The sequence below is a fragment of the Rhinolophus hipposideros genome (assembly GCF_964194185.1).
Source record: "Rhinolophus hipposideros genome assembly, chromosome: 15".
Lineage (NCBI taxonomy): Eukaryota > Metazoa > Chordata > Mammalia > Chiroptera > Rhinolophidae > Rhinolophus > Rhinolophus hipposideros.
This window is the reverse complement of record NC_138061.1, coordinates 51,053,782-51,076,644: the sequence shown is the minus strand read 5'-3', so window position 1 is coordinate 51,076,644 and position 22,863 is coordinate 51,053,782. Positions and strand designations below refer to the sequence as shown.

Here is a 22,863-nt window from a genome sequence, read left to right as displayed (position 1 = left end):
CTCCCCCCCTCCGCGGGGCTGAGTGGATGAGCCCGTCCCCCTCGGCCCGCCCCTTTTCGGGGAGGTGCGGCGTCCGACGCTCACCAGACTGTGCCACCGGGCAGAGGGTACTGCTCGGCGGCTGGGGCGCGGAACCCGTCGTCTCCGAGACTGAGGCTCGGCCGAGCGCTGCAGACGACGGTTCGGCTGCCCGGCACCTCGGCAGCTCGACTGCACGGCTGCCCGGCCCAGAGGCGGCGGGGACCGTAGCGGACGCCGCGAGCGGCAGCGCGCCGCCTCCCCCCAGTGGGAGCGGTGGTTGGGCCCGGCTGCGGCAGAGAGTTCGCTGGGAGATGGCGGAGCCGCCGCGACGCGGCCCGAGGCCCGGAGAGCAGGGAAGCCGGGCAGCCCCGGGACGCGGCGGGGCCCGGGGACAGCGGGGAGGCCGCCCAGTCCGCCGGGTGAGCTGCCCCCGAGGCCATGCCCCCCACACACGGTCGGCTGCAGCTCTTCCCCTCAGACTTCCCCCCCGTTGCCACCGTAACCACCCTCAGGGTGGTCCTGGGCGGCCCTCGCCGCGGCCCTTCGCGCCCCTGGCCCTGTGACCCTTTCACTGCCTCCCTCGGAGTGGCCACGCTCCTCAGCTCTGTCCCTCATGACGGGGCTGTCCCAGCCCAACGCCTGCCTTCGATGTCGCCCCACACTCTCCTCATCGCGCCCCTGCCCCTTCCCCTGCGATGCGCCACATCCGGTGCCGTCTTCATACCCACCTGTGACCCCACGTTCCGCCTTCCGTGCCCCGGTGTGCCAGCCCCCCGCGCCCGCGGCGCCACCCGAGATCCCTTCCTGCCACAAGGTCTGCCTGTCCCCCGGCGCGGGGCCCACCGCGCGCCTTCCCCGGGCCCTGTCCCCGAGGCTCCCTCCCCGCCCGGGCCCGGAGGAGCCCGTGGGAGTCTCCCGCGGAGGTCGCCCACTGCGCGCGCGCACAGCACCGCCCTTCTCCCTGTCCCCACCGCGGTGCGTTTCGTCCCGCTGCTCACCCTCCCCCGGTAGCTCCCTCCGCGCCACTTCCCTAAGGATTGCTGTTTCTTGTAGGTATGAAGCCAAAACGCAGTGGTGAAGAGCCCGGGCTACGGGGCTGGGCAGCCCTGGTTTTGAATCCCAGTCCCTCCACTGACTGAGCTGTGTGATCTTGGGCAAGTTACTAAGCTTCTCTGGGCCTCAAATGACGGGCGTGAAATGGGGATCACGATCACATCTACCTCTTACTTCTCTCCTAAGGCTGGTGTGAGCGTTAACTCCTTGGAAAGCTCTTCGAAGAAAGTCTGGCAACGAGGGAGCCCTCAATAATGTTAACTTATATTTAATGCCCCCCCGCCCCCCCAGGATCCACGTACCCTTCACTGACTTCTCACTACTGTGTTTCCCCCAGAGAGTTGCCGCTGATTCTTAGGGCTCACCCCTTCCCAGCACCATGTTGATCCTCTCACAATCCTCTTTTCATGTCAATAGTGTTACGCAGGCCAGAGGTGAACTATTCTGAAACCACGTCTGTCGAGTCTGAAGGGCCTGGTCTCTGCCTAACGACGCCTGACATGTGTATGCTTGGGGGGGGGTGCTTGAGAGGGATTGCCGGCCACTGGCCTTACTAGGAGTGGCTACGGTGGGCAGTGACCATAACGCTTCCAGAAGCAGTCTATCCATGTACGAAGAAAGGTCTCCAAAATTAGGTCCCTTAGAACTGTGTCCTGATCACACTGACCGTACTCCTCTCTTTTATTGGTCCTGTGGCAAGCTCCTGTTGCTCTGTGTCATCCAGCTCCGCTCAGTTTGCTGTTCTTGCAACAAGACTCCATTCTTCATGTCTCTCCCGGCTTAGCTCAGGCCTCTTCTGAGCTTTTCATGGAAGAACGGGAGTGGATAGGGAGAGAGACTCTGGACTCAGCTCTCTGGTTTTTCTCGGGTCCCAGTGATGTGGCCTGCTCTGGGGTGACATTTTTATCACCGCTTCTGACACTGGCACGATGGGGTGAAAGGGAGAGGAGGAGGAATTAATTTGTCACAAGCAGTGGAAAAGAGAGTCCCTAAGTTCTGGGTTTGGAAGCTAAGAGAATGTTTAGCGATCACCGTTTCTCTTTCCTCTTGAATTCCCCCACTTATAGTGTCCACTTGACTGCAAGTTCGTTAATGCTGTTAGCCTGTGATGTTGGGTTTGATTGATGAAGAAGATTAACAAACTCATGAGTTTCCTCTTATCTGATGTTTTGTTGGAGCACGAGACTTCTGGGGCTTTCCGTCCCTTCCTCACAGGAAGACCTGAGCTCCTACTGGCTGGCCAACTGCTCAGTCATGGGCTGGGAACTCCTTTCAGAACACGTTCATTTTCAGCCTCCTGGGCTGTTTGGCCTCTTACTGATGATTTATTCCTTTCCAGCCCTTGAATATAATGTCCAGCTCTGAGCTTAGCTCAGAGAGGGGAATCTAGACAGTATTCTAAGAAGGGAAACAACCTCTGAAGCTAAGGTATGAGACTCAGACTGTGGTGTTCTACAATTTTTGTTTTCTTTGTTTGAGAACAAATCATCCTGTGAGCAGAAGGTAAGAGAGATGTGTGAAGAGGGTAATGGATTAATGACACAGTTTCAAAGGGAGAAATAATCCAGTGATTTCTCTTTCTTACAGCTAGGAGGGGACGAGATTGTGAACTCTGATGACCTCTGATGTGAGGAGCTCGAGCCAAGGGTGGAGCCTGGCTAGATTTGCATCCTGAAGCTATGGGCCAGGGGGCCATGGTGACCTGACTCCAATGGACTCTGTCCAGTTGCCCCCTGTTGCCCCTTCTCCCTCCCCTACCCTATGCTAAGGGGACTTGTCTCCACCTCTTCGGGGAATTGACCCTGAAGGACTCCCTTTCCCCTCTTTTCATATCCTTCCACCCTTCCAAGAAAGCCCCCTCCTGTATACCCTTTCTACCTCCCGTCCCTGAGGTCGTCCCCATCCCTGCCTCCCCCCCACCATGCTCAAGCTGTGGAAGGTGGTCCGCCTGGCTCGGCAGCTGGAACTGCACCGCCTCATACTGCTGCTGATTGCTTTCAGTCTGGGCTCCATGGGCTTCCTGGCTTACTACGTGTCCACCAGCCCCAAGGCCAAGGAGCCCTTGCCTCTGCCCTTGGGAGACTGCAGCAGTGGTGGGGCAGCTGGCCCTGGCCCTGGCCCTGTACGGCCTCCGGTCCCACCTCGACCTCCCAGGCCCCCAGAGACAGCTCGAACGGAACCTGTGGTGCTTGTGTTTGTGGAGAGTGCATACTCCCAGCTGGGGCAGGAGATTGTGGCTATCTTGGAGTCTAGTCGTTTTCGTTACAGCACTGAGCTGGCACCGGGCCGAGGGGACATGCCCACACTGACTGACCATACCCGTGGCCACTATGTCTTGGTCATTTATGAGAACCTGCTCAAATATGTCAACCTGGATGCCTGGAGTCGGGAACGGCTGGACCGGTACTGTGTGGAGTACGGTGTGGGCATCATTGGCTTTTTCCGAGCCCATGAGCATAGCCTACTGAGTGCCCAGCTCAAGGGCTTTCCCCTTTTTCTGCACTCAAACTTGGGGCTCCGGGACTACCAAGTGAATCCTTCCGCCCCTTTACTGCACCTCACACGCCCCAGCCGCTTGGAGCCCGGGCCACTGCCTGGCGATGACTGGACCATCTTCCAGTCCAACCACAGCACGTATGAACCAGTGCTTCTTGCCAGCCTTCAGCCAGCCGAGGTGCCAGGACCGGTGCCTCGCCGGGCCCGGCTTCCCACGGTGGTACAGGACCTGGGGCTTCACGATGGCATCCAGCGGGTGCTCTTCGGCCATGGCCTTTCCTTCTGGCTCCACAAACTTGTGTTTGTTGATGCGATCGCATACCTCACCGGCAAGCGCCTCTGCCTGGACCTTGACCGCTATGTCTTGGTGGACATCGACGACATCTTTGTGGGCAAGGAAGGCACCCGCATGAAGGTGGCTGACGTGGAGGTCAGTCTTCCTTTTCCCCAGAGGCCATTTCAAGCTCTGCCCTGTCAGCCTCCCTGCCTTGGTTCTGAGCTTGTCGGAGACAGAGCCCTGCTCTTTCTAGGCAGGAAGAACACTACTTCTCGGGTTTAGGAGAAACCCTCAGTTGCTCTCTCCTGATTTCTTGTGTCCCTGCTACTTTTCTCAGGCTCTGTTGACCACCCAGAACAAACTCAGGACTTTAGTCCCCAACTTCACCTTCAACTTGGGCTTCTCGGGCAAGTTCTACCATACCGGTGAGCTTATTTCCCTGTTCCTTCAGCATATCAGGCTTATTTGGTCTGTCCCTTCACTGTCCATGTCCCTGGGGAGACAAGTTAGAGAAAATGGGCGAGATTTGGAGTCAGAATGCTGTGAGGAGCTAGTGGGTATGAATTTAGGTGAGCATGGGTGGCTGGAGGGCACGTTGGCAAGGGGCAGATAGACAGTGTTAGGTGGGCACATGTACCCTGGATGGAAAGGGGTCAGTGTTGTTACAGAACAGAGGAGGGCACAGAGGCGACTGGCTGTGGTCAGTGGTCAGTGTGTGGTCATAGGGACAGAGGAGGAGGACGCAGGGGACGACATGCTGCTGAAGCACCGCAGAGAGTTCTGGTGGTTCCCCCACATGTGGAGCCACATGCAGCCACACCTGTTCCATAACCGCTCCGTGCTGGCTGACCAGATGAGGCTCAACAAACAGTTTGCTCTGGTGAGACCCTTGGATCTCTTCCCCATACTTTTCCCCAGAGATAATGCTTTCTTTCCAACCTTCCCCTAATGGGGTACCTTTTCCTACCCTTTCCATTTTTCTTTCTGTGGAGGCATCCCCACCCTCTTTACCCTCTGCTCCCCAAACCTCACCAGGTCCTGGTGAGAGTTTATGCCATTCCCAGGAGCATGGGATTCCGACGGATCTGGGGTATGCTGTGGCCCCCCACCACTCGGGTGTGTACCCCATCCACTCGCAGCTCTATGAGGCCTGGAAATCTGTGTGGGGCATCCAGGTGACCAGCACTGAGGAGTACCCCCATCTCCGCCCTGCCCGCTACCGCCGTGGCTTCGTTCACAATGGCATTATGGTGAGGGACTCCCAGTGCAAACTTGAATCCAACTCCCACATTTTGACATCCTCCAACCTGCACTGACTTGTGTTCTGTCAGCTGCCAGTCCAGTTCTCCCACATAACGGGGGAGAGGGGTAAAAAGTCATAATGCACTTGGCAGGAGTTTGATTACTCTAACTTCAGACCGAGTCCTCCACAAACCAGGGAATGCTCATGCCTCTGGGCTTTTGTCCTTACTCCACTCCTCACCCTACCTTTCATATCTCATCTAGCCCTGTTTCTTCTTTCCTCTCCAGGTGCTGCCACGGCAGACATGTGGTCTCTTCACTCACACAATCTTCTACAATGAGTATCCCGGAGGCTCTCGTGAACTAGACCGGAGTATCCGAGGTGGCGAGCTCTTTCTGACAGTGCTGCTTAATCCGGTAAAGAGCTGAGAAAGGGCTAGAAGGTTGGAGAGCCAAAGTGCTTGTAGGCTGGGACCTTTGCTCACCACACCTGATTGTGAGGTGGGGTAGGCTCTCTGACTCTGACATGCAGGCACCCCCTCTGCAGATCAGCATATTTATGACCCATCTGTCCAACTACGGAAATGATCGCCTGGGCCTGTACACCTTTGAGAGCCTGGTGCGCTTCCTCCAGTGCTGGACACGGCTGCGCCTGCAGACCCTTCCTCCTGTCCCTCTCGCACGAAAGTACTTTGAACTCTTCCCTCAAGAGCGAAGCCCTCTTTGGCAGGTATGGGTGGAACTCAGGCTGACCAGAGACATGATGGGGGTGGGGACTGAAGGAAATATTAGGCCTTATCTGCTTCCTGGCCTTCTTCAGAACCCCTGTGACGACAAGAGGCACAAAGATATCTGGTCCAAGGAGAAAACCTGTGATCGGCTCCCCAAGTTCCTCATTGTGGGACCCCAGAAGACAGGTGAATCATCCTTAGTCAACTTTTCTGCCCTGCCTTAAACTCAGGATCTTGGGTCAAGGAACTCCTTTCTCATACCCACCCCTCATTAACCCAGCCTCTTGAGACAGCGATTCTTAACCCTGGTTGTACATCAGAATTATCTGTGGAGGTTATTTTTTTTAGTGATCCACAAGTGATTCTGTTGCATAGTCGTGTCTGAGAACCACTATTTTAACCCTTCCCTGGGCCTCTCTTTCCTTTTCTCGGTCTAGTTTGGCCTAAGGGTGTTTTACTACCAAGAGTGGTTCTTTTCTCACCTCCTTCAAGCTCCGTTGTTGAGCTGGCTTCTCTCCCACAATGACCTGGACTTTCTCTCCTGTTTAGGAACCACAGCTATTCACTTCTTCCTGAGCCTGCACCCAGCTGTGACTAGCAGCTTCCCTAGCCCCAGCACCTTTGAGGAGATTCAGTTCTTCAACAGCCCTAATTATCACAAGGGCATTGACTGGTGAGACCGGGGCCCCTTGGAATGCTTCTTAGAGGAACACCCCTTTCCTCCAGTATACCCCATCCCGGCTTCCATAGCACTTCATTGGCACCTTTACTCTGCAAATTCTCTGTGATCCTTAGGTACATGGACTTCTTCCCTATCCCTTCCAATGCCAGCACTGACTTCCTATTTGAAAAAAGTGCTACCTACTTTGACTCAGAAGTTGTACCACGGCGGGGGGCTGCCCTCCTCCCACGAGCCAAGATCATCACTGTGCTCACCAACCCTGCTGACAGGGCCTACTCCTGGTACCAGGTGAACCTGAAGCTAGGGACACATTAGGGCTCGAGGGAGGGAGGAGGCAGACAGGAATAAGGGTAGGGAAGTGAAAATCGGGTCTTGGAGAAGGGGGCCTATGCTGTCTGAGGAGCGGACTAATTCTATCACACCACCAATCCCTTCTCTTACTGCTCCTGTCCTTCAGCACCAGCGAGCACATGGAGACCCCGCTGCTCTGAACTATACCTTCTACCAGGTGATTTCAGCCTCTTCCCAGGCCCCGCTGGCACTTCGCTCCTTGCAAAACCGCTGTCTTGTCCCTGGCTACTATTCTACCCATCTACAACGCTGGCTGACTTACTACCCCTCGGGACAGGTACAGTCCCCCCAATAGCCCTCATTTGGGTCCCCTTCCCCTCCGCTTCCCTTCAGCCCAGAACTACCACTTCTAAGAGGGATTGGTTAATCCCTGTCTCTAGTTGCTGATTGTGGATGGGCAAGAGCTGCGTACCAATCCAGCTGCTTCAATGGAGAACATCCAGAAGTTCCTGGGTATCACACCCTTTCTGAACTACACACGGACCCTCAGGTGGGAGAGGATGACCCAAGAGAGGAGGGAAATGGGGAGGCAGGTTGATCACGTGTTTGGAAGACATGGATTTACCCTGTCTCATAAGGAGAGACATGTGCCCCTGTGGGCTGGGAGAGTTAGTGTACATTTATGGAGCTTGGATTCTTTTTTCCCTGCCACCTAATGGCCTCTTCCTGTTGAGCAGGTTTGATGAAGATAAGGGATTCTGGTGCCAGGGACTTGAAGGTGGTAAGACTCGCTGTCTAGGCAAGAGTAAAGGCCGGAGGTACCCAGATATGGACACTGAGGTAAGTGAATTCTGGGGCAGGTTACCCCTCTTCACCTCCAAGGTCTGATTCTATGTCCTACTCCTTACCATTTCTGCCTTCATTTTTCTCCTATCAGTCCCGCCTTTTCCTTACGAGTTTTTTCCGGTACCATAATTTGGATCTGTCGAAGCTGCTGAGCCGGCTTGGACAGCCAGTGCCCTCATGGCTTCGGGAAGAACTGCAGCATTCCAGTGAGGGCTGATGTTCCAGCCTCCTGAACCAGCAAAGAGCCCTCCGCTTCCCTAAGGGGCACGCCCAGAGCAGGCCCCACAAGGGAGATTTAAGTGGCCTGGCCCCACCCCCTTCTACCTCAGTGGCCCCCAGGCCTGGGATGTCTGAGAAGGGATGGGCATCCCTTTCCCATAGCTCTGGGGTCTGATAAAGGGGCTTCCCTTGGTACCCCACATTATTACTAGCCACCTTTGACCCATGGTCTTGGAAGCTAGGGAGGAATGAGAGGGTCCAGGCAGGGTATAGAGGAATGTATTAATGAAATGATTTCCCTCTTCAACCCCAGAGTGTATCTATCTATACCTGGATGTGGGAAGGCGCCCTTACTGTGGGATTAATGGCATCTACCTGTGGCCCGGCCTCCCTAATGTCATTCACATTGAATGGGGAAGAGGTCGGACAGTGGCTCATAGAGCTAGTGTGAGCCCAAGCTGTGGGCTAGAAATGTCCTTAATAAACATCCTTATTTTTCTGTTTTGTCTGCCTCACTGGAGTGGGAGAAACCTAGACTAAAGTACCAGACTTGTCCCCTGGTTCAAGGTTCATCTGCACGTGGAAGGAAAGAAGGGAAAGGGCCAGGCAGACTAGAGTAAAAAAGGAGTTTATATATTTATAAATGCCAAATAAATACCAGAGGCCACCCAGCGCCCCCTCCCAGATGGGGCTGTCTCCCCCAACCCTAGGCTTCTCGGGTCAGAGACATCTTGGCCCCAAGCTACAGCCAAAGAGCAGCTGCCAGTCTGGGCTATCAGGGGACTGGGTGGGGATGATCTGTCCAGCCAAGATTCACTGCCCCTGTGTGAGGGGCCCCCATAGCCACCGGCTTGCGTCCCTGTATACGGCCCTAGGGGGGTCAGACTCAGGGGGAGAAGGTGGTCATCTCGAGTGAGACCTGTTGCCACAGCTCCTTGGTCTGTTTGCTGCGCTTGAGGTTCTGCAGGATGTCGTTGAACTGCATCATGCCCATGGGTGTCAGGCAGAAGGCGCTGCGGGCACTGCGGATCGCATTTACAAAGTCGTCGTAGTCGGCAGGGGTCAGGTGAATCAGGCGGTGGTGGATATACTGGAAGAGGGTGTGCAGGCTGAGCCATGAGGCACAGAGCCAGGCCCCGCTGCCCTTGCATGCAGGGTGCGCTGTGCCATGCCTGCCCAGGAAGTGCCCCACCCTGCTCCATACTTCCTGGGTTGTCACCTGCATGTATGCTTGCTGACAGCGCTGCACCAGTTGGTGGAAGGCCGGGGCACGCAGATGGTTGTGGGCATGAGCGGGGCTCAGCCGCTGCAGCGTCTCCATGACGATCTCCTGCAGCACAAACGGGCTCAGCACCCCCTTGGCTGCCCCCACACAGAACTGGTGCACGTAGTTCACTCCTGGGGGGCAGGGGGAGGGGCATGAGACGGGGGTGGCCACCTCTGCCCTAGGGACCCAACTTTTATCTCAGCTCTGGCCTGGCAGAGAGCCTCCCTCCACCCCAGGAGCTGAGGTAGCCCCCCATCCCCCGCGCACGCACACATACCCGACCAAGGCCTGAACTCTGAGCAAGAGCTAGGAAGGAGGTCTGGGATAGGAAGGTGGGGGAGCAGGTGGGGGCGGACAATGGTCCTGGGGAGGGGAGGTGTTACCCAGCTTTGCCGCCAGCCCCAGCAACCATTTGACATCATCAGTGTACGGGGGAGAGCGGGAGAAGTTGTTGGGGTGATCATTGTGTGCCCGGCGACCCAGCATCTCCAGTGCCAACATTCCTGGGAGAAAAGAGTGGGCACATGGGGGTACATCCTCTTCACACTCTACCCCAACCTGGTATCTGACCCCATAGACATTATTAAGAGCCACGGGTGGGAGTTGTTACTGAAGAGCCTCTGGCACAACTGCAGGTGGGGGTACAGAAAGGGACCTCTCACCAACACGGTAGGCAGCATGCAGGTGGTGCAGGCTGTGTGGGTTGACAGGCTGGCTGTGCGTCTCCTCCTCGGGGGGTGGAAAACCCCCGCTCACCAGAGGGCTGGGCTGTGTGGTCAGGGCCGGCAAAGAGGCACCCTGGATGGCTGGAAACGTGGATGCTGGATGGACACTGCTCACTGAGGGCAGGAGGAAAGCCCCGTGAGGAACTCGCAGCCCAAAGGGGCACAGAGGATTCCCTCCCTCCCTCCCCTGCCCAGTGTGCCTCCCCTCCATTCACCTGTTCCCTGTCCCCACAACTCACAGGCCACACTAGCGGGCAGTGGGAGCCCTGGCTCTGTGTGATAGGGATGTACTGTGATGGGTGCCATGGAAGGGACGGGGAAAGACACAGCAGTGGCAGCAAGTGAGGGGGGAGTCACCGAGTACGGGTACTGAGCCCCCAGGAATGCAGGATGTACACCCTAGAAGCAGAAAGAGGAAAAGAAGGAAGACACTGAATTATGATAGGATGTAGCTTTCCCCATTCGTCCCATAATAGTATGCTTGCATTTCTTAGTTGGGCTGCGTACCCCCGATTCCCACCACCTCTCCCAGGACTCCTGGACAGCTCTATTCACCCAGAGTACCCCACGCCAACCCCGTCAACTGTTCTCCCACATTCCCCACCCCCCAGTAGAACACTGGTCTCACCTGTGGGTATGCAGAGCTGGGCACAGGGAAGACGGCAGGCCGGGGCATATGAGGCATGGGGTGGGCGGGGTGAGCTGGGTGGGTGAGGTATTGAGGGCTGCAGGGCAGGTGGGGCTGCAGAGCAGTATAGGGGTGCAGGCCAGGGGAATGACCGTGCCCCAGTCCTGGACCTGGATATAAACTGGACCCCACTGAGATCACTGGCACCACTGTGGCTGCCGCTGTTACTGCTGCCGCTGCCACTGTAACCGGCTCAGTCCCTGGGCCCCCCCTGCCCTCAGGCAGCCCCCGCCCAGTCTCCCCAGCTGCCCTGATCCCATTGGCACTACAGCTTGTAGCCCCTTCACGGGCTGTGGATGAGCCACCTGCTGTTTGCTCATATAGCCAGAACCACTGGTGAGCAACCTCAAACAACACTTCGGGGTACACGCCCCCACCCTTAGCCGCCTCTTCCACCGCCATGCAGGCCTTCTCCAACATCAGGTTATCCTGGAGGGAAGGGGCACAGAGGGGAAGGGGGAAGGGCTTTATTCAGGGATAACATTCCGACGTCTCCCCAGAGCTGGCTGGTTCCCAGTGAGGCGTCAGAGGTCAGGGCCAGTGCTGGTCTGAGAGCAGTGAGAGCATCACACAGACACTGAGCAAACACTTGCCGACCAACACAAGTCAAGACCCAGGTTACAGTCCCAGTTCCAAACTAACTGAGCCACCCCGTCCCGTCCCCGTCCCATCATGTCCCCGAGGCCTTCCCTAAGCATTCCATCCTGGTGATCACCTTGGTGCCTCATAGGCCTCTATTTCCTTATCTGTAAAGTGGGAACAATCCTAACCTCAGGGATGGCAGGTAAAAGAAGTAATGGATGTGACAGCATATTAATACGTCAAATGTCACCATGCGAGGACAAACTGGATAAACTGTCAACTCCAGGATATGGGAATCAAGAGCTGGGCTGTCAGCTTTCCCCATGCCCAGTCTCCCTGCCCAGATGCCCCAAAGCAGGTCCCCAGATTGCCTACAGACATACCTGCTCCTTGCACTGCACCAGGGCCCGCTGGATCTCATTGGGGTTCAACGCGTGGGCATGAGGCAGGCAGCTTAGGGCCAGCTCCGCTGCTGCCCTCACCATATTGGAGTCTCGGGCCCGTGAGGCCCTGTCAGCCAGGGACGCAACCTCAGGAGGCGTCAGGTGCCCATCCCAGCATTCTACCAGTATAGTCAGGGCTGCGCTGCCAATCTCCATTGCCTGGCCTTTGGGGAGAGGAGAGAGAAGCAGAGTGGGGAGGATGGGCACCACTGGGCAGTGGGAATGGTGTCTCTCCTATCAGATCGGTAACAAGGCTCTTATCTCCATCAATTAATCCCCTTCCCATACCCAAATCAAAACCCGGGATTTACCTGTAATCCAGGAAACGTGGGAAGAATAGGTACGTGAAAGCCAGTTGGGAGAAACAAAGTTGTGCAGGCCAAGGGCATAAAGCCCAATCTCGAAGGCGCAAAGGTGCAGGTTGCGGTGAGGACCCTGGTGGCCCCCTGAGGAAGATGGATGTGTGAAGATGGAAGTGCTGCTGTTGCCCCCTGCCTTGATCAGCACCGTCTTCGCCAGCTCAAAGTAGAAGTGTGCAGCGGCCTCTGACGGCTGATTGGGTACATGAGGGGCATGACTCTCGGGACGGCGGCCCTTGTACCTGAAGGGGCAATGGGGTAGGGACGGGGGTTGGGGTTTCTCTGAATTGGGTGTCCAGGTAGGTTGGGAAAGACCAGGGTAAGTGAGGGCGTTGGGGGACAATAGTGGGCTTACGCTAGAACTGTGGCTCTCAGGCTGGGTCAGATCAGAGGAGACGGGTATTTCTTCCCACTGACCTGCCAACTTCAACTGTCTTTGCCCGGGCCCCTCCACTGGCACTGGCCCGGCGACTTCCGCTGGAAGACGAGGAGCCCAGGGAATCTGAGGAGGAGCTGCTAATGCTGTCACTGTCCTGTCCTCGACCCCAAGAGGTAGGGGCCCAGCCTCCTCGAAGTGGCCTCCGGCTTAAGGTGGGGGAGCTATCCGATGTCGTTTCAGGGGCACTGCTGTCAATGCTGGCCATGCCTAACCCCCCAAAAGACAAGTCAATCTCAGAAGTCCCAGAAGTCAGACCTCAGGAATATCCTTCCCTCTATGTCATCCCAAGGGCTGTCATACCTGTGTGCTTCTTCTTAGGCCGCCCTGGGGAGCCCCAGCCCCGTCCATTGTAGCCTCCACGACTACCAAGTGCCAGGCGGCTAGGAACCTTCCCTTCCGGCCTTGGGGTCAAAGCCGCCTCAGAGGGGAGGCCCTCGCAGGGGGAATGTGGGGAACTCTCTAGGAGGGGAAAATACAGTGGCATGAACCCAGGAAAGGGTACCCAACATGGTTCCAGACCATTCATCACCCTGCCCAGTGCCCCCACCTCACCAGGCATATTCTTCTCTGGGAAGCCCTCAGTGGGGCCTGGCCCAGCCCCTGCCACACTCCCTGGCTGAGCAGGTCCTGCAGAGCCTGAGGTCAGTGGCTGCAGGGCCCCTGGGGCAGAGGGGGCCCCATGCTTTGAAGGAGACCTCTGGCTGGCGGTGGCTGGGCGGCTAGATGAGTAGAACGAACTCAGTGTCTGTGGCTTATGCGTCTGGCTCTCTCGATCCAAGAGTTTGTCTAAGATCTGGAGGACAGAGAAAGGTGACAGAATGCCCTTTATCTCCTGACTATTACCTTCTTATCTCCTTGAAATAGCTTAATACTACGATAGGAGAAGCTACTGGAAAATAGGGGCTGGCTTAAATATCTTAATATCCTCCATGACACTTACCACAGGGCTGAGTTTATTGACATCAATAAATAATGAAACCACTGAATGGATAACCGACTTTACGCTCTCTGCTTCTCTTCTACCATCCTGCCCAAGCACTCCTATAAGAACCATTGGTCTCCAGTTCTTTATGAGGTGTTCCCAAGATTCCCCACTTATCTCCTATGGTCAGAATAGCCTGTTTCTCATTGTACTGAAAACCCTTGAGAAAGATGGTAGAATTTGCTCTCTTTGCCTGTCAAAATCCCAGTACCTCAGCCCCATACCTTTTTGAGCTTGGCCTGGTCATCCTTGTACGTGATCATCAGTGCCAATGCCAGGTCACCCTTCTCCCGACGTGTGCCTTCACACAGGAGGGGATGCTCGGCCTCACTCACTGTTGTCTTCATGCCTGTGAGGAGAGGCTCATAGGAACTGAGAATGGCCACAGCTCCCAAGACAGCACAGGATAACAGGCCAGGGCTCCCCAGCCACCAGCATGTGACATAAGGAGTCCTCCTGGTCTGACCTATGCAAGGTCCTCAATGCCTATTACACTCAGCCTAGCTAAGCTCGGATCCGCTTTTTTAAGACCTTCATAACCTGGCCCAGTCTATTTTCCCTTTAAGGGAGTTGGGCTTCTCACTCTCATGAAGACTTGATTACCCCGTCTTTATTCATGGTGTTTTGTCCCCCTACTTATAACTTAACTCATCTTTTAACCCACATTCCATATTCTAACACCTCCTTGAGGCCTTTCATTAGATATTTGTTTCACTGCCCTTATAACACCCAACACCCATAGCACATTTTGCCCTAAATTCTTAACTGTCTCATAGGCATTACTTGGCTTACACGTGTCATCCTGGCTTCCCATTACCACAGAGCCCCTTCAGAACCAGACCCATGTCTCACGCCCTTCCAAGTCTGGGCCAGGCTTAGCTCAGACATGCTCAAGCTTTGACATACTCACCCAAGGCAGCAACTGCTGCTTCAAATCCTAGTTCCTCATCCCCAGGCATCTCGTTGTTCCAGTTGCGACTTGGGGGCCGGGAACCCGTGGGAGAAACCACTAAGTGAAAGTTGGGATAAGTCAGGCAGACAGGAAGATCATGGGAAAGAATGAATGGGAGGCAACCCAAGACTGTAGACTGCAGGGTCGGTAGTCATTACTACAGACCCTCCCATGAAGCTGCCTGATCGGTCCTAGGCAATTCTCAGCCTTGGGGCTCTTGGATTTTTCCTAGAGAAAGCCAGCTCTGCCCCAGTTCCCCACTTGCTGTGGAGTCAGCCACTGTACCTGGAGCACAGAGAACGTCAAAGATGAAACTGGCCAACATGAGAGGCAAAACAGGCCGATAGTCACAGAGCGTCCCCTCCCGAAGCTCCTCTGCCCGGCACCGCATGGCGCTCATCTCACTGGGACCCAGAGGAATCTTCTTGAGCAAGGCAGCCACCTCAGACTCCTGGTATGCCAGCTTCACCTGAGGGCAAAGGAAGGAGCTCAGACCTCTCCTACCTCCACGGAGATCAAGGTACAAGGCTCTGCGATTGCAGCACAAGGCTCCGACAGAACCTCTGACCTCCAAGGCCTTGGTAGAAGCTGGGGGCCGCTGTAGTTCCAGGGCAAACATGCCCACTCGGAAGGCCAGGTTGTGGTGTTCGGGGCGCTCACTCAGTACGGTTAGCAGGAAGGCCGCCTTGGTCAGGGTGTTGGTAGCCACCCAGGTCTGACGGCTCGTAGATACCTTGTTCTTCTTGCCCTAAAGGGAAGCATAAGGAGGCGGGCAGATGAGTCTGACTCCCCTGGGTGGAGGGAGAACGAGGCTCTCACTTGGGGTAGGGCATGGGAGAGGGTTAGGGGTAAGTGGGGAGGGAAGGGGAACGGGATCTCTCACCTTGGCAGGGGGCGGCTCTACCTTGAGGTCGGGTGGGTTGGCTAGCAGGTCCTGGGCAAGCTCCACGGTGAGACGGGAGGCCTCACTGCTGTAGCCGTGCGCATGCAGGGCCTCAGCACAGGCAAATAGTACCTGGAGGGAGGACATGGGCGCCACGCAAGATGAAGTCCAAGGGCAGGACATCATGCTCGTTCCTGCAGCAAACATCCTGTAAGCACCTTCCATATGCGGGGCCCTACGCTAGTCCTGGGTATACCACAGGAACTCAGTGTCTTGTTACGGAAACAAACACACAGACCAGCGTGAAGCTGGCTACCACTGAGGAAGGTCAAGAGGGGGAAGGTGGGAAGGAGGCCTCACTGGGGCGTGGGGCAGACTCAGGGAGGGTTCTGAGAGGAAGTGATCTCTAAGATCGCAGATCTAAAGCAGGAACAGGAGCTACCCAGGTAAGGTGAAGGAAGAACATTCCACACAGAAAGTCCAATGCGTGCAAAAACGGATGTGAGAGAGAGCCTGGCAAGCTACAGGAATGGTTCAAATGAAGGCAGTGGAAGGGACAGAGTAGCTACTGGAGGCTGGAGAAGCATGCCAACATCAGAGCAAGTGAAGCCTAGGTCATGCCAAGGCCTTTCACTTTTAAAACTAAGAGCAATAGGAAACCACTGAACAGTTCGTTTTAAGCAGCAGACAGACAATCGGACATTTCAGGAACACTAATACAGAAGCAGTGAAGAGAACGGACCGCAGGCAGGGAGGCCAGTTAGGAGCCTGCTGTGGGATTCTGACGGCCATGGGCCGTAGGGTCCTGACGTGCCCCTCTGACAGAACCGCACCGCCCCTCTCCCAGCTGTGGCGGGCGGTGCCCTGCAAGGCCCCTCACCTCCATGCGGCTCTCCTGTTCCAGTGGCTTCAGCCCAGCAAACAGGTCGTGCTCCTCCCCAGTCCCGCCCTCCGCCTTCTCTTCCTCGCCCGCAGTCCCGTCCTGGGCGTTCAGATAATATGCCTGGTAATCATCCTCCTCCTCTCCAACTGTGGGGGCTGCCTCCTTGGTTTTGGGGAGCCCATTTCCACTCTCATCTGTGGAAGGGACGTAGTCCCTGGTACCGACCTCCCCGGGGAGCAGGCCAGGGCGGCCAGCAGAGGCTGGGGGAGGCTCAGGCCCTTCTGAGAAGTACACTCCACCATCTTCTTCGTAAGTATCCGAGGGTTCAGGAAGGAAGGCGGAAGGGCCTCGGGAGCCACCCGAGGGAGGGCAAGGTGGCAGGCTTTCAGGGAATCCACCAAAGGTGCTGGCCTCTGCACCCAGGGCCAGGCTGCTGTCATCCAGGCTCATCTCGGCCAGATCCGGCTCCAGGGAGCTGTCTTCACTGCTCAGCCGCCGCTTGCTCCCACCGCCTGCTGAGCCCTTGCCCCCACTGCCAGCCCCACCCAGTGCCTTGGCTTTGCCCCCACTTGGACCCATCTTATGCAGAGCCTTATCTACCCCTTCAGCTGAGAGGCGGCGGGGACCCCTCTGTGACGAGGGGATCCCCTCACCCAACCCCTTGCGCTTGGCCCCAGGCTCTTTGGGCCGCACAGCTGGCTCAGCGGGAACAGGACGGGGCCGCTCCCGGGATTCCTCCAGGCCCCCCGGTCGGGAGGCACCTGGCCGAGGGGGCAAGGCTCGGGCCCAGCACAGTGCCAGCTTCCGGTCAGTGCCGCTATAGGTGACACCGGGCAGTGGGTAGGCCTCTTCCCAGTTGAAGTAGCAGGCCTCCACCGCTGGCCGGAAGCCAGGGAAGAGCCGCTCCAGAGTCTTCTTGTGCTGTCCCCGCTTCACATTCTCAATCACCTTCAGTTGCCACTGGCGGAGCTGCGTACACAGTTCCCGGCGGCTGTGGGAACAAAGGAGTGAGGCAGCTGGGGGCTACACTCTGCACAGGTAGGGGTGGAAGGGGGCAGAGTAGGCCTAGACCCTGGAAGGGGGGCACAGGGAAGTATTTCTTGAGCTAGCCCCACAGACATCACTCTAACACACAGAGGTTTTGAAAAGTGGGTGCTATTTAGGGGTGGGAAGAAAGCAAACCTCTCAGAAAAAGTGGGTGTTATATAGGGGTGGGAAGAAAGCAAGCCTCGCTGAGGCTGGGCCTGGAGACAGAGAGGCAGTGTGGAAGAGGCAAAGGGTCTCACGTTGTGCCCAGGCATGCAGCAGGGGGGTGGTGGTATGGAGCTTAGGGAGGGCCGGGGCAAATCACTGGTCACCCTAATGCTCAGCACCTCCCAGTCCCCTGGGACTAGAAGAATGGCAGGTCTCTGTGTATAAGGAGATGAGGGATGGGTCTGTCCTGTATGGGCCCAGTCTCCAAGCTGTAGTGCGTGTAGGGACAGACTCACCGCTGAGGGCTGAGTGCAGGGTCCAGCACAGCCAGCCTCCACAGTGTGACCATCTCATCACACATGCTGGCACATGCATGGGCTGCCACCTCTGACTGCCCGTTGCTTCGGCCCGTGTGCCCACTGGCACTGCTGTGTGAGGCTGAGGTGCGCACGCTGTACCACCAACCTGTTATCTGGAAACAAAGAGAACTTGGAGATGTACCTCATAGCTTGGAGAAAGGGAGAGTAGCCCTTCCCAGCGTTCCTGTCAGCAAGAGGGGAATGAACTTAAGGGAAGGAGAGAATGAACCACCACAGGCCTGCCCAACTCGGGGGGATTACCTGTTCGTAGGTGAGGCACTGGTCAGTGAGGATTTCCAACAAGGGGGCAGCATTGCTGTCCCTCCGTTTGAACATCTCCCGCACGATGCTAAGCAGGTTCCAGACCCCCTCTGGCTCGCGGCCCCTCAGAGGACGGAGCAGGCATGCCCATTCCGCAGCAGCCGGAGGCTCCGTGGAGGACAGATACATGGAGTTCACATCGCTGCGAAAGTAGTAGAGTGGAAATTGATGACCCTAAGATGGAGCTGAATAAAGCAGGTGAAAGTGCAACAGGGTTTTGACACAAAAGGGGCCCTGACCCAAAAAACAGGGTGTAGGGGGAGAAAGATGCCTGTAACAAAAATTCTTAATCTCTCTCTGCCTCAGCTTCCCAACCTCTGAAAAAAAAGAAAAATAACTTCTGCTCTACTTAGCTAAGAACAGATCACTGTGTGACAATGCAAAATTATCATCATGCATTGATTCATCATGACACCTTCCGTGTGCCAGGCACTGTACCAGCGCAGGGAATAAAAGGGGGAGGCACTGGCATGAACAGAACAAAGGGTCTTTCAACAGCCTGAGGGATGTCCCCTACCACCACAGACCCAGGCATGAGGAGATCTAATTTACCTGAAGACCACAGGGGAGGGGCCACAGAACTTGTGTAGTGTCTTCTTGATGTTGTCAGTGAGTGTCGATTCGTCCAAATACCAGGTACTTTGGTCGGAGGCCGAGGGCCCTGCTGTGGGGTCTGGGGGTGATAGGCAGTCAGTCACCTAGACATAGGGGCCTGGATTCGCCTGACGACATCAAGCCTTTAGTAAGTGGCGCTCTGCACTACCAGCTTCCTTTCTTCTTACTGCCCTTCTTTCTCACCACACTCACCTGGGGCTCCACACACAGTATTGATGGCTGTTGACTGGGAGGAGAGGAGTTCATCCAGGAGACGCTGGGCTGTGGGGAGGATCTGAGGGGAAAAGGGACAAAGGCATAGGTGACCCAAGGAGGCTTGGGCCTAGTCAGAAGGCTGATAATGCAGCCCCAGAGCCAGCTGGTGGAGGGTGTGCCAACCTCACTCACCTGCTGAGGGAGCTCACTGATGAGATACTGAGCAAACTTTTGCAGCTGGTCCCTCTGCAGCCGTGACAGGGACTCCGAGACTGGGGCCCGCAGGCAGACTGCAGACGCCTGAAGGGACAGAGAGAGAAGCAGAACGAGCTGAGCAAAGGCTCACGGAGGCCGGGCCTGGAGACAGAGAGGCAGAGTGGAGGAGGCGAAGGGTCTCACGTTGTGGCCAGGCATGCAGCAGAGGGGGGGTGGAGCGTAGGGAGGGCCGGGGCAAATTGGGAGGGCCTCACGTTGTGGATGCGGAAGAGGCAGAGCGCCACCACGTGGGTGCACCACTTGGCCCCAGCCCCACAGGTGCAGCTGCAGGAAGTGACCCGGCAGCGGTCAAACATCACAGCCACGTTGTAGGCCCCTTTGGGGGGGACCATCTGAGGTGGCACCACTGTAGCACTCAGGTGGAACCCTGGGGAGAAACATGGCTGTCAGGAAGAGCCACCCAGACACAGGTCTCTGCCCTGGACTGCGGCCCTGCAGGTATTCAGACAACTGTTCCAGCTTCTTGCAGGAGGCCCTCAAGTCATAACACAAGGACGGGCGGAGCAGGGAGTGCCACCGGGCACGAAGTCACCTTACCTATCTGCAGCGGGTCCTTCACAGCCCTCATGCGGAACAGCTGATCCCCTCGCTGGAACTCATCTGCACTGCCATTGGCCAGGCAGGAATACAGCCTGAGAGTGACGAAGAGGACGGAGACATGGCTCAGCAAATAACCTTTACAGACCCCGTCGGAGACCACCACCTGGGGTATGCTCTCCCCAGTGTCACTCTCTCTTGGGGATAATCCCAGGTACTCCCTCCTCCCCTTGTCTTCTTCTTACTACAGCCCCAAATACAGTATCTCCTTTGTTCTGAAGGAAGCCCCGTGCACTGTGTGAAACATCAGGACCCCACTCCCACCATTAGTCTTTTAGCCTCACCGAATATCCTCCTCATTCTCAGGAAAGCTCCAAAAAGCAATCCGGAGCTGTAACTGCTCAGGCACTGGGGGGTAAACTTTCTCTACCACTTCAAATGGGATGTGAAATGCCACCTGCTTTGCTGACAGCTCCACCAATGGGATCACCAGTCCGTCTTTGGAAACAAAAGTTGAAGTCAGGGGAGAGAAGGAAAAATAAAAAAGGCCATACTTACTTACACCAATGCCAGTGCCACCTCTCATGCCCCACCTTCACTATGAAAGAAAGGGGAGATCTGTATGAAAAACCAAGGGACCCTCCTGTCAGGATCCACTAACCCTTAAGACTCCACTGGAAAAGGGGAGCTGAACAACCCCAGCCCACAGTCTGCTACCTAAGGTCTAGAACAGAAGACACCAGGGATATCCTTGGCAGCAAACAGGTGTGTTCTAAGATCCTAGCAAGTAATGCCTTTCACAAGGCGCAGCATCTAATTTCCCATATACCTAGCACTTTAGATTCATATTACATTGTCAGTGTCTCTTCTCTGGCTTTCTCTAATTGCTTTTTTACTGTTCCTTTTTCTCTAGATGACTCCAGGCCTCTATCTAATGAGGGAAGATAGACCAGAGGTCCAGAAGATGGACCTCCAGAAGCAAGAGAAGCTTCACTTCTTTGGCACACCTGAACTCTGGCTTCCCACAGTGAAAGCCCTGGGTAGCGGTGGGAGAGATAGGCCATCCCGAGGCAACCTACGTGCTACTCCTGGAATCACCTGGAGTAGGATGGTCTTACCACTCAAAGTTCCCCACTGTTTTAATCAAAAAGCAGTGAAGCACAACAGGCTGCTTATCTCACCAAATTGCTAGTCAGTTTAGGAAAGAGATCAGAAAATCATGGAGTTGAAAGGAACCTTTTTTTTAAAAAAAAGGTTAACTTCCTTATTTTACAAGTGAGCAACTGAGGAGGGTAGCCTGGGACTGGAGCAGGTAGGGGGTGGATGAATGCCATGTTTTCCTGGATTTTAACCTGTTCAGGAAGATACCAGTAAGTTAAATATCTTCACCACCATGACTTCATACTTCCTTCAAAGTGAGGGAGCTCTAAGCCCCAGGCCACCCACACATGCAAATATGAAAGAAGCAGAGAAGCCATACAAGACCCACAGTGAAACTGCCTGTGATCTGTGAGTGTGTGCGCACGCGTGTGTGTACATAGAGCATATGCTCTCTCCCCAACTGAAGCTGAATACTAACACTCCTGAAAAGTAACATATGTACATTTCTGTCCCAAAGGGGTGGGCACTAGAAGTCTCTGCAGGGCGGTTTGGAAAACAGGACTCTTGGAATGGCCAGGGCAGAATCACAAATGAAACCCCTCAGCTGCTGAAAAAAGTCAGCTTCCACTGGGGCCGGGGACAAAAACTGAAGAAGGCAGGGAAAGGAGGTGGTGAATCCCGAGCCTGGGGGGCTTCTCTGATCATCACTGTCCTCTCCACCCCTTTAAAGCAAAATTCTTCCCAGCAACAATCAGTTAATTCACTGAAAAACCCAAGGATGAAAGAAACTCACAGCGAAAAGCAGGAAGATTCCAGAGACAATGACCCACACCGTGGCCCGGACCCCAGATGATGGAAATCTAAGGCTCTAATCCCGGGGTCCCAGCCTTGGCTCCTGACAGATGGTCAATGTGGTCAAGAACCAAGCCTCTGATGTAAACCTATGGAACCATGGAATCTACTCTCACAGGCCAGTTCACCCCCCCTTTCTTCTGGGTGGAACCCCTGAGTGCAGCTGGGATCAGAGATCACCACTCTGAGTCAAGAAGCGCCCAACAACACACTGCACTGGGATGACACACCTCAAATGGTCACAATCCACCCCCTTCCCACAGTCTCCTGTCTACTTTCTGGCTTGCCTCAGGCGGAACTCGGTGAGCATTCCCAAGTCCGGGACGATAGGGTTTCTTACCCCATCTCTAAGGCAAATCAACAAAAGACCTACTTTCTGTCGCTAACCATCCTATCCAAGCCAGGATTTCCCAGTCTTCATCGCCAATCACTCACACACACACACAACACACACAACACACACACACGCGCGCGCGCGCTGCGGAGAAGCTAACCCCAGAAAGACCAGAAAAGCGAGTCCTGAAGTCCGTTCAAAGCCTGGTACAGCTCGCGGTCCGGGACAGCTCCCGAGCGGGGACAGCTCCCGAGCGGGGACAGCTTCCGAGCAAGGCCGGAGCAGGGCCTGCCCGTCCCCCCTCCCCCCCCGGGCTCACCCTCACCTCGCATTCTGGTGCTGCCACTGCCACCTCCGCCACCGCCGCCAGTGGGGGAATTGGGCCCCGCCGACTGTTTGCGCCATCCCCGCCAGTTCTGGCAGAGGCTCTCGGCCTCGGAGATGAAGGAACAGAGCGAATCCTCCTCAAAGCGGTCCGAATCCTCGAATGAGAAGCGCTCCCCGTCCTCCCACTCCGCGAACATCAGCTCCATGGGGCCCGCACCCCCCGGGGCCGGGTCCCCCCCCGCGGATCCGGGGCCTGGGCCACCGGCTGGGGACTGAGGGGAGGCCCGGGGCCTGAGGGGCGAGCCGGGGCTGGGGGTGGCCGGGGCGCTCAGGGCGGCCGTGCCGGGCAAGGATCTCAGGCCTGGGAAAGAGATGGAGCCGGGCCTCGCCCAACTGCGAGGTGCGGACGGTGATCGCGGCCAGTCTCCGAGACTCAGGGCCCGGACGAAGCGCTCGGCAGCCGGGGCCTCTCCGCGGCTGCGGCACCGCCTCCCCCATCAGCTGATCTGAACTTCCGGCCGCGCCGGCCACCACCACTTCCGTCCTCGCGCGTTCGGGGACTGGACAGAGTATGGGCAGATGCAGGGGACTTGGGTTTAATTGCTGCATTTCCTACTTTTTTTTTCTCGAACCCACCCTCTGATACCATAGAGGAAGCCAACCCCAAAAGGTTTACAAGGTGACCACAGAT

General features: G+C 56.2%; 2 protein-coding genes across 15 annotated transcripts; one reads left to right on the top strand and one right to left on the bottom strand.

Annotated features, from left to right (window-relative positions):
* The first annotated feature begins 98 nt into the window (after nt 1-98).
* Nucleotides 99-8,357, top strand: NDST2 (N-deacetylase and N-sulfotransferase 2). Of its 4 annotated transcripts, XM_081074841.1 has the most exons (15): nt 99-440; nt 1,075-1,175; nt 2,662-4,000; nt 4,185-4,272; nt 4,573-4,727; nt 4,912-5,097; nt 5,378-5,506; nt 5,637-5,819; nt 5,910-6,006; nt 6,370-6,493; nt 6,616-6,790; nt 6,960-7,130; nt 7,234-7,343; nt 7,531-7,633; nt 7,731-8,357. In XM_081074841.1, exons 3-15 carry the CDS (start codon nt 2,996-2,998, stop codon nt 7,854-7,856), a joined length of 2,652 nt encoding a protein of 883 aa, XP_080930967.1. In that variant the 5' UTR covers nt 99-440; nt 1,075-1,175; nt 2,662-2,995; the 3' UTR covers nt 7,857-8,357. The 4 variants fall into 4 exon arrangements, with proteins under 4 accessions (XP_080930967.1, XP_080930969.1, XP_080930970.1 ...); XM_081074843.1 differs by lacking the exon at nt 1,075-1,175 and having other exon boundaries at nt 311-440; XM_081074842.1 differs by lacking the exons at nt 99-440; nt 1,075-1,175 and adding an exon at nt 2,456-2,577.
* A 113-nt stretch (nt 8,358-8,470) lies between these two features.
* On the bottom strand, nt 8,471-22,659 carry ZSWIM8 (zinc finger SWIM-type containing 8). 11 transcript variants are annotated; one of them, XM_081074830.1, is made up of 26 exons: nt 22,171-22,543; nt 19,903-20,056; nt 19,559-19,653; nt 19,216-19,388; nt 18,938-19,045; nt 18,743-18,824; nt 18,488-18,608; nt 17,876-18,077; nt 17,552-17,727; nt 16,059-17,052; nt 15,179-15,310; nt 14,864-15,043; nt 14,581-14,764; nt 14,254-14,352; nt 13,568-13,692; nt 12,914-13,154; nt 12,662-12,820; nt 12,340-12,568; nt 11,875-12,164; nt 11,504-11,727; nt 10,479-10,967; nt 10,066-10,249; nt 9,788-9,964; nt 9,509-9,628; nt 9,078-9,188; nt 8,471-8,948 (listed from the first exon to the last, which is right to left on the bottom strand). In XM_081074830.1, the coding sequence occupies exons 1-26, from the start codon at nt 22,376-22,378 to the stop codon at nt 8,488-8,490; spliced, it is 5,718 nt and encodes a 1,905-aa protein (XP_080930956.1). In that variant the 5' UTR covers nt 22,379-22,543; the 3' UTR covers nt 8,471-8,487. The 11 variants fall into 11 exon arrangements, with proteins under 11 accessions (XP_080930956.1, XP_080930965.1, XP_080930966.1 ...); XM_081074839.1 differs by having other exon boundaries at nt 9,078-9,256; nt 22,171-22,521; XM_081074840.1 differs by having other exon boundaries at nt 9,078-9,256; nt 10,090-10,249; nt 22,171-22,521.
* Between the last annotated feature and the right edge of the window lie 204 nt (nt 22,660-22,863).

Excerpts from the sequence above, each read along its gene's own strand:
- ZSWIM8 (XM_081074831.1), bottom strand. The coding sequence starts at position 22,378 with ATGGAGCTGATGTTCGCGGAGTGGGAGGACGGGGAGCGCTTCTCATTC. Across the intron at positions 18,609-18,742 it reads TACTGTGTGTGGAGCCCCAG|ACCCCACAGCAGGGCCCTCG; the intron begins GTGAGTGTGGTG and ends TATCACCCCCAG. Across the intron at positions 8,949-9,077 it reads GTCAGCAAGCATACATGCAG|TATATCCACCACCGCCTGAT; the intron begins GTGACAACCCAG and ends ACCCTCTTCCAG.
- NDST2 (XM_081074841.1), top strand. The coding sequence starts at position 2,996 with ATGCTCAAGCTGTGGAAGGTGGTCCGCCTGGCTCGGCAGCTGGAACTG. Across the intron at positions 6,007-6,369 it reads TGTGGGACCCCAGAAGACAG|GAACCACAGCTATTCACTTC; the intron begins GTGAATCATCCT and ends TCTCCTGTTTAG. Across the intron at positions 7,634-7,730 it reads ACCCAGATATGGACACTGAG|TCCCGCCTTTTCCTTACGAG; the intron begins GTAAGTGAATTC and ends TTCTCCTATCAG.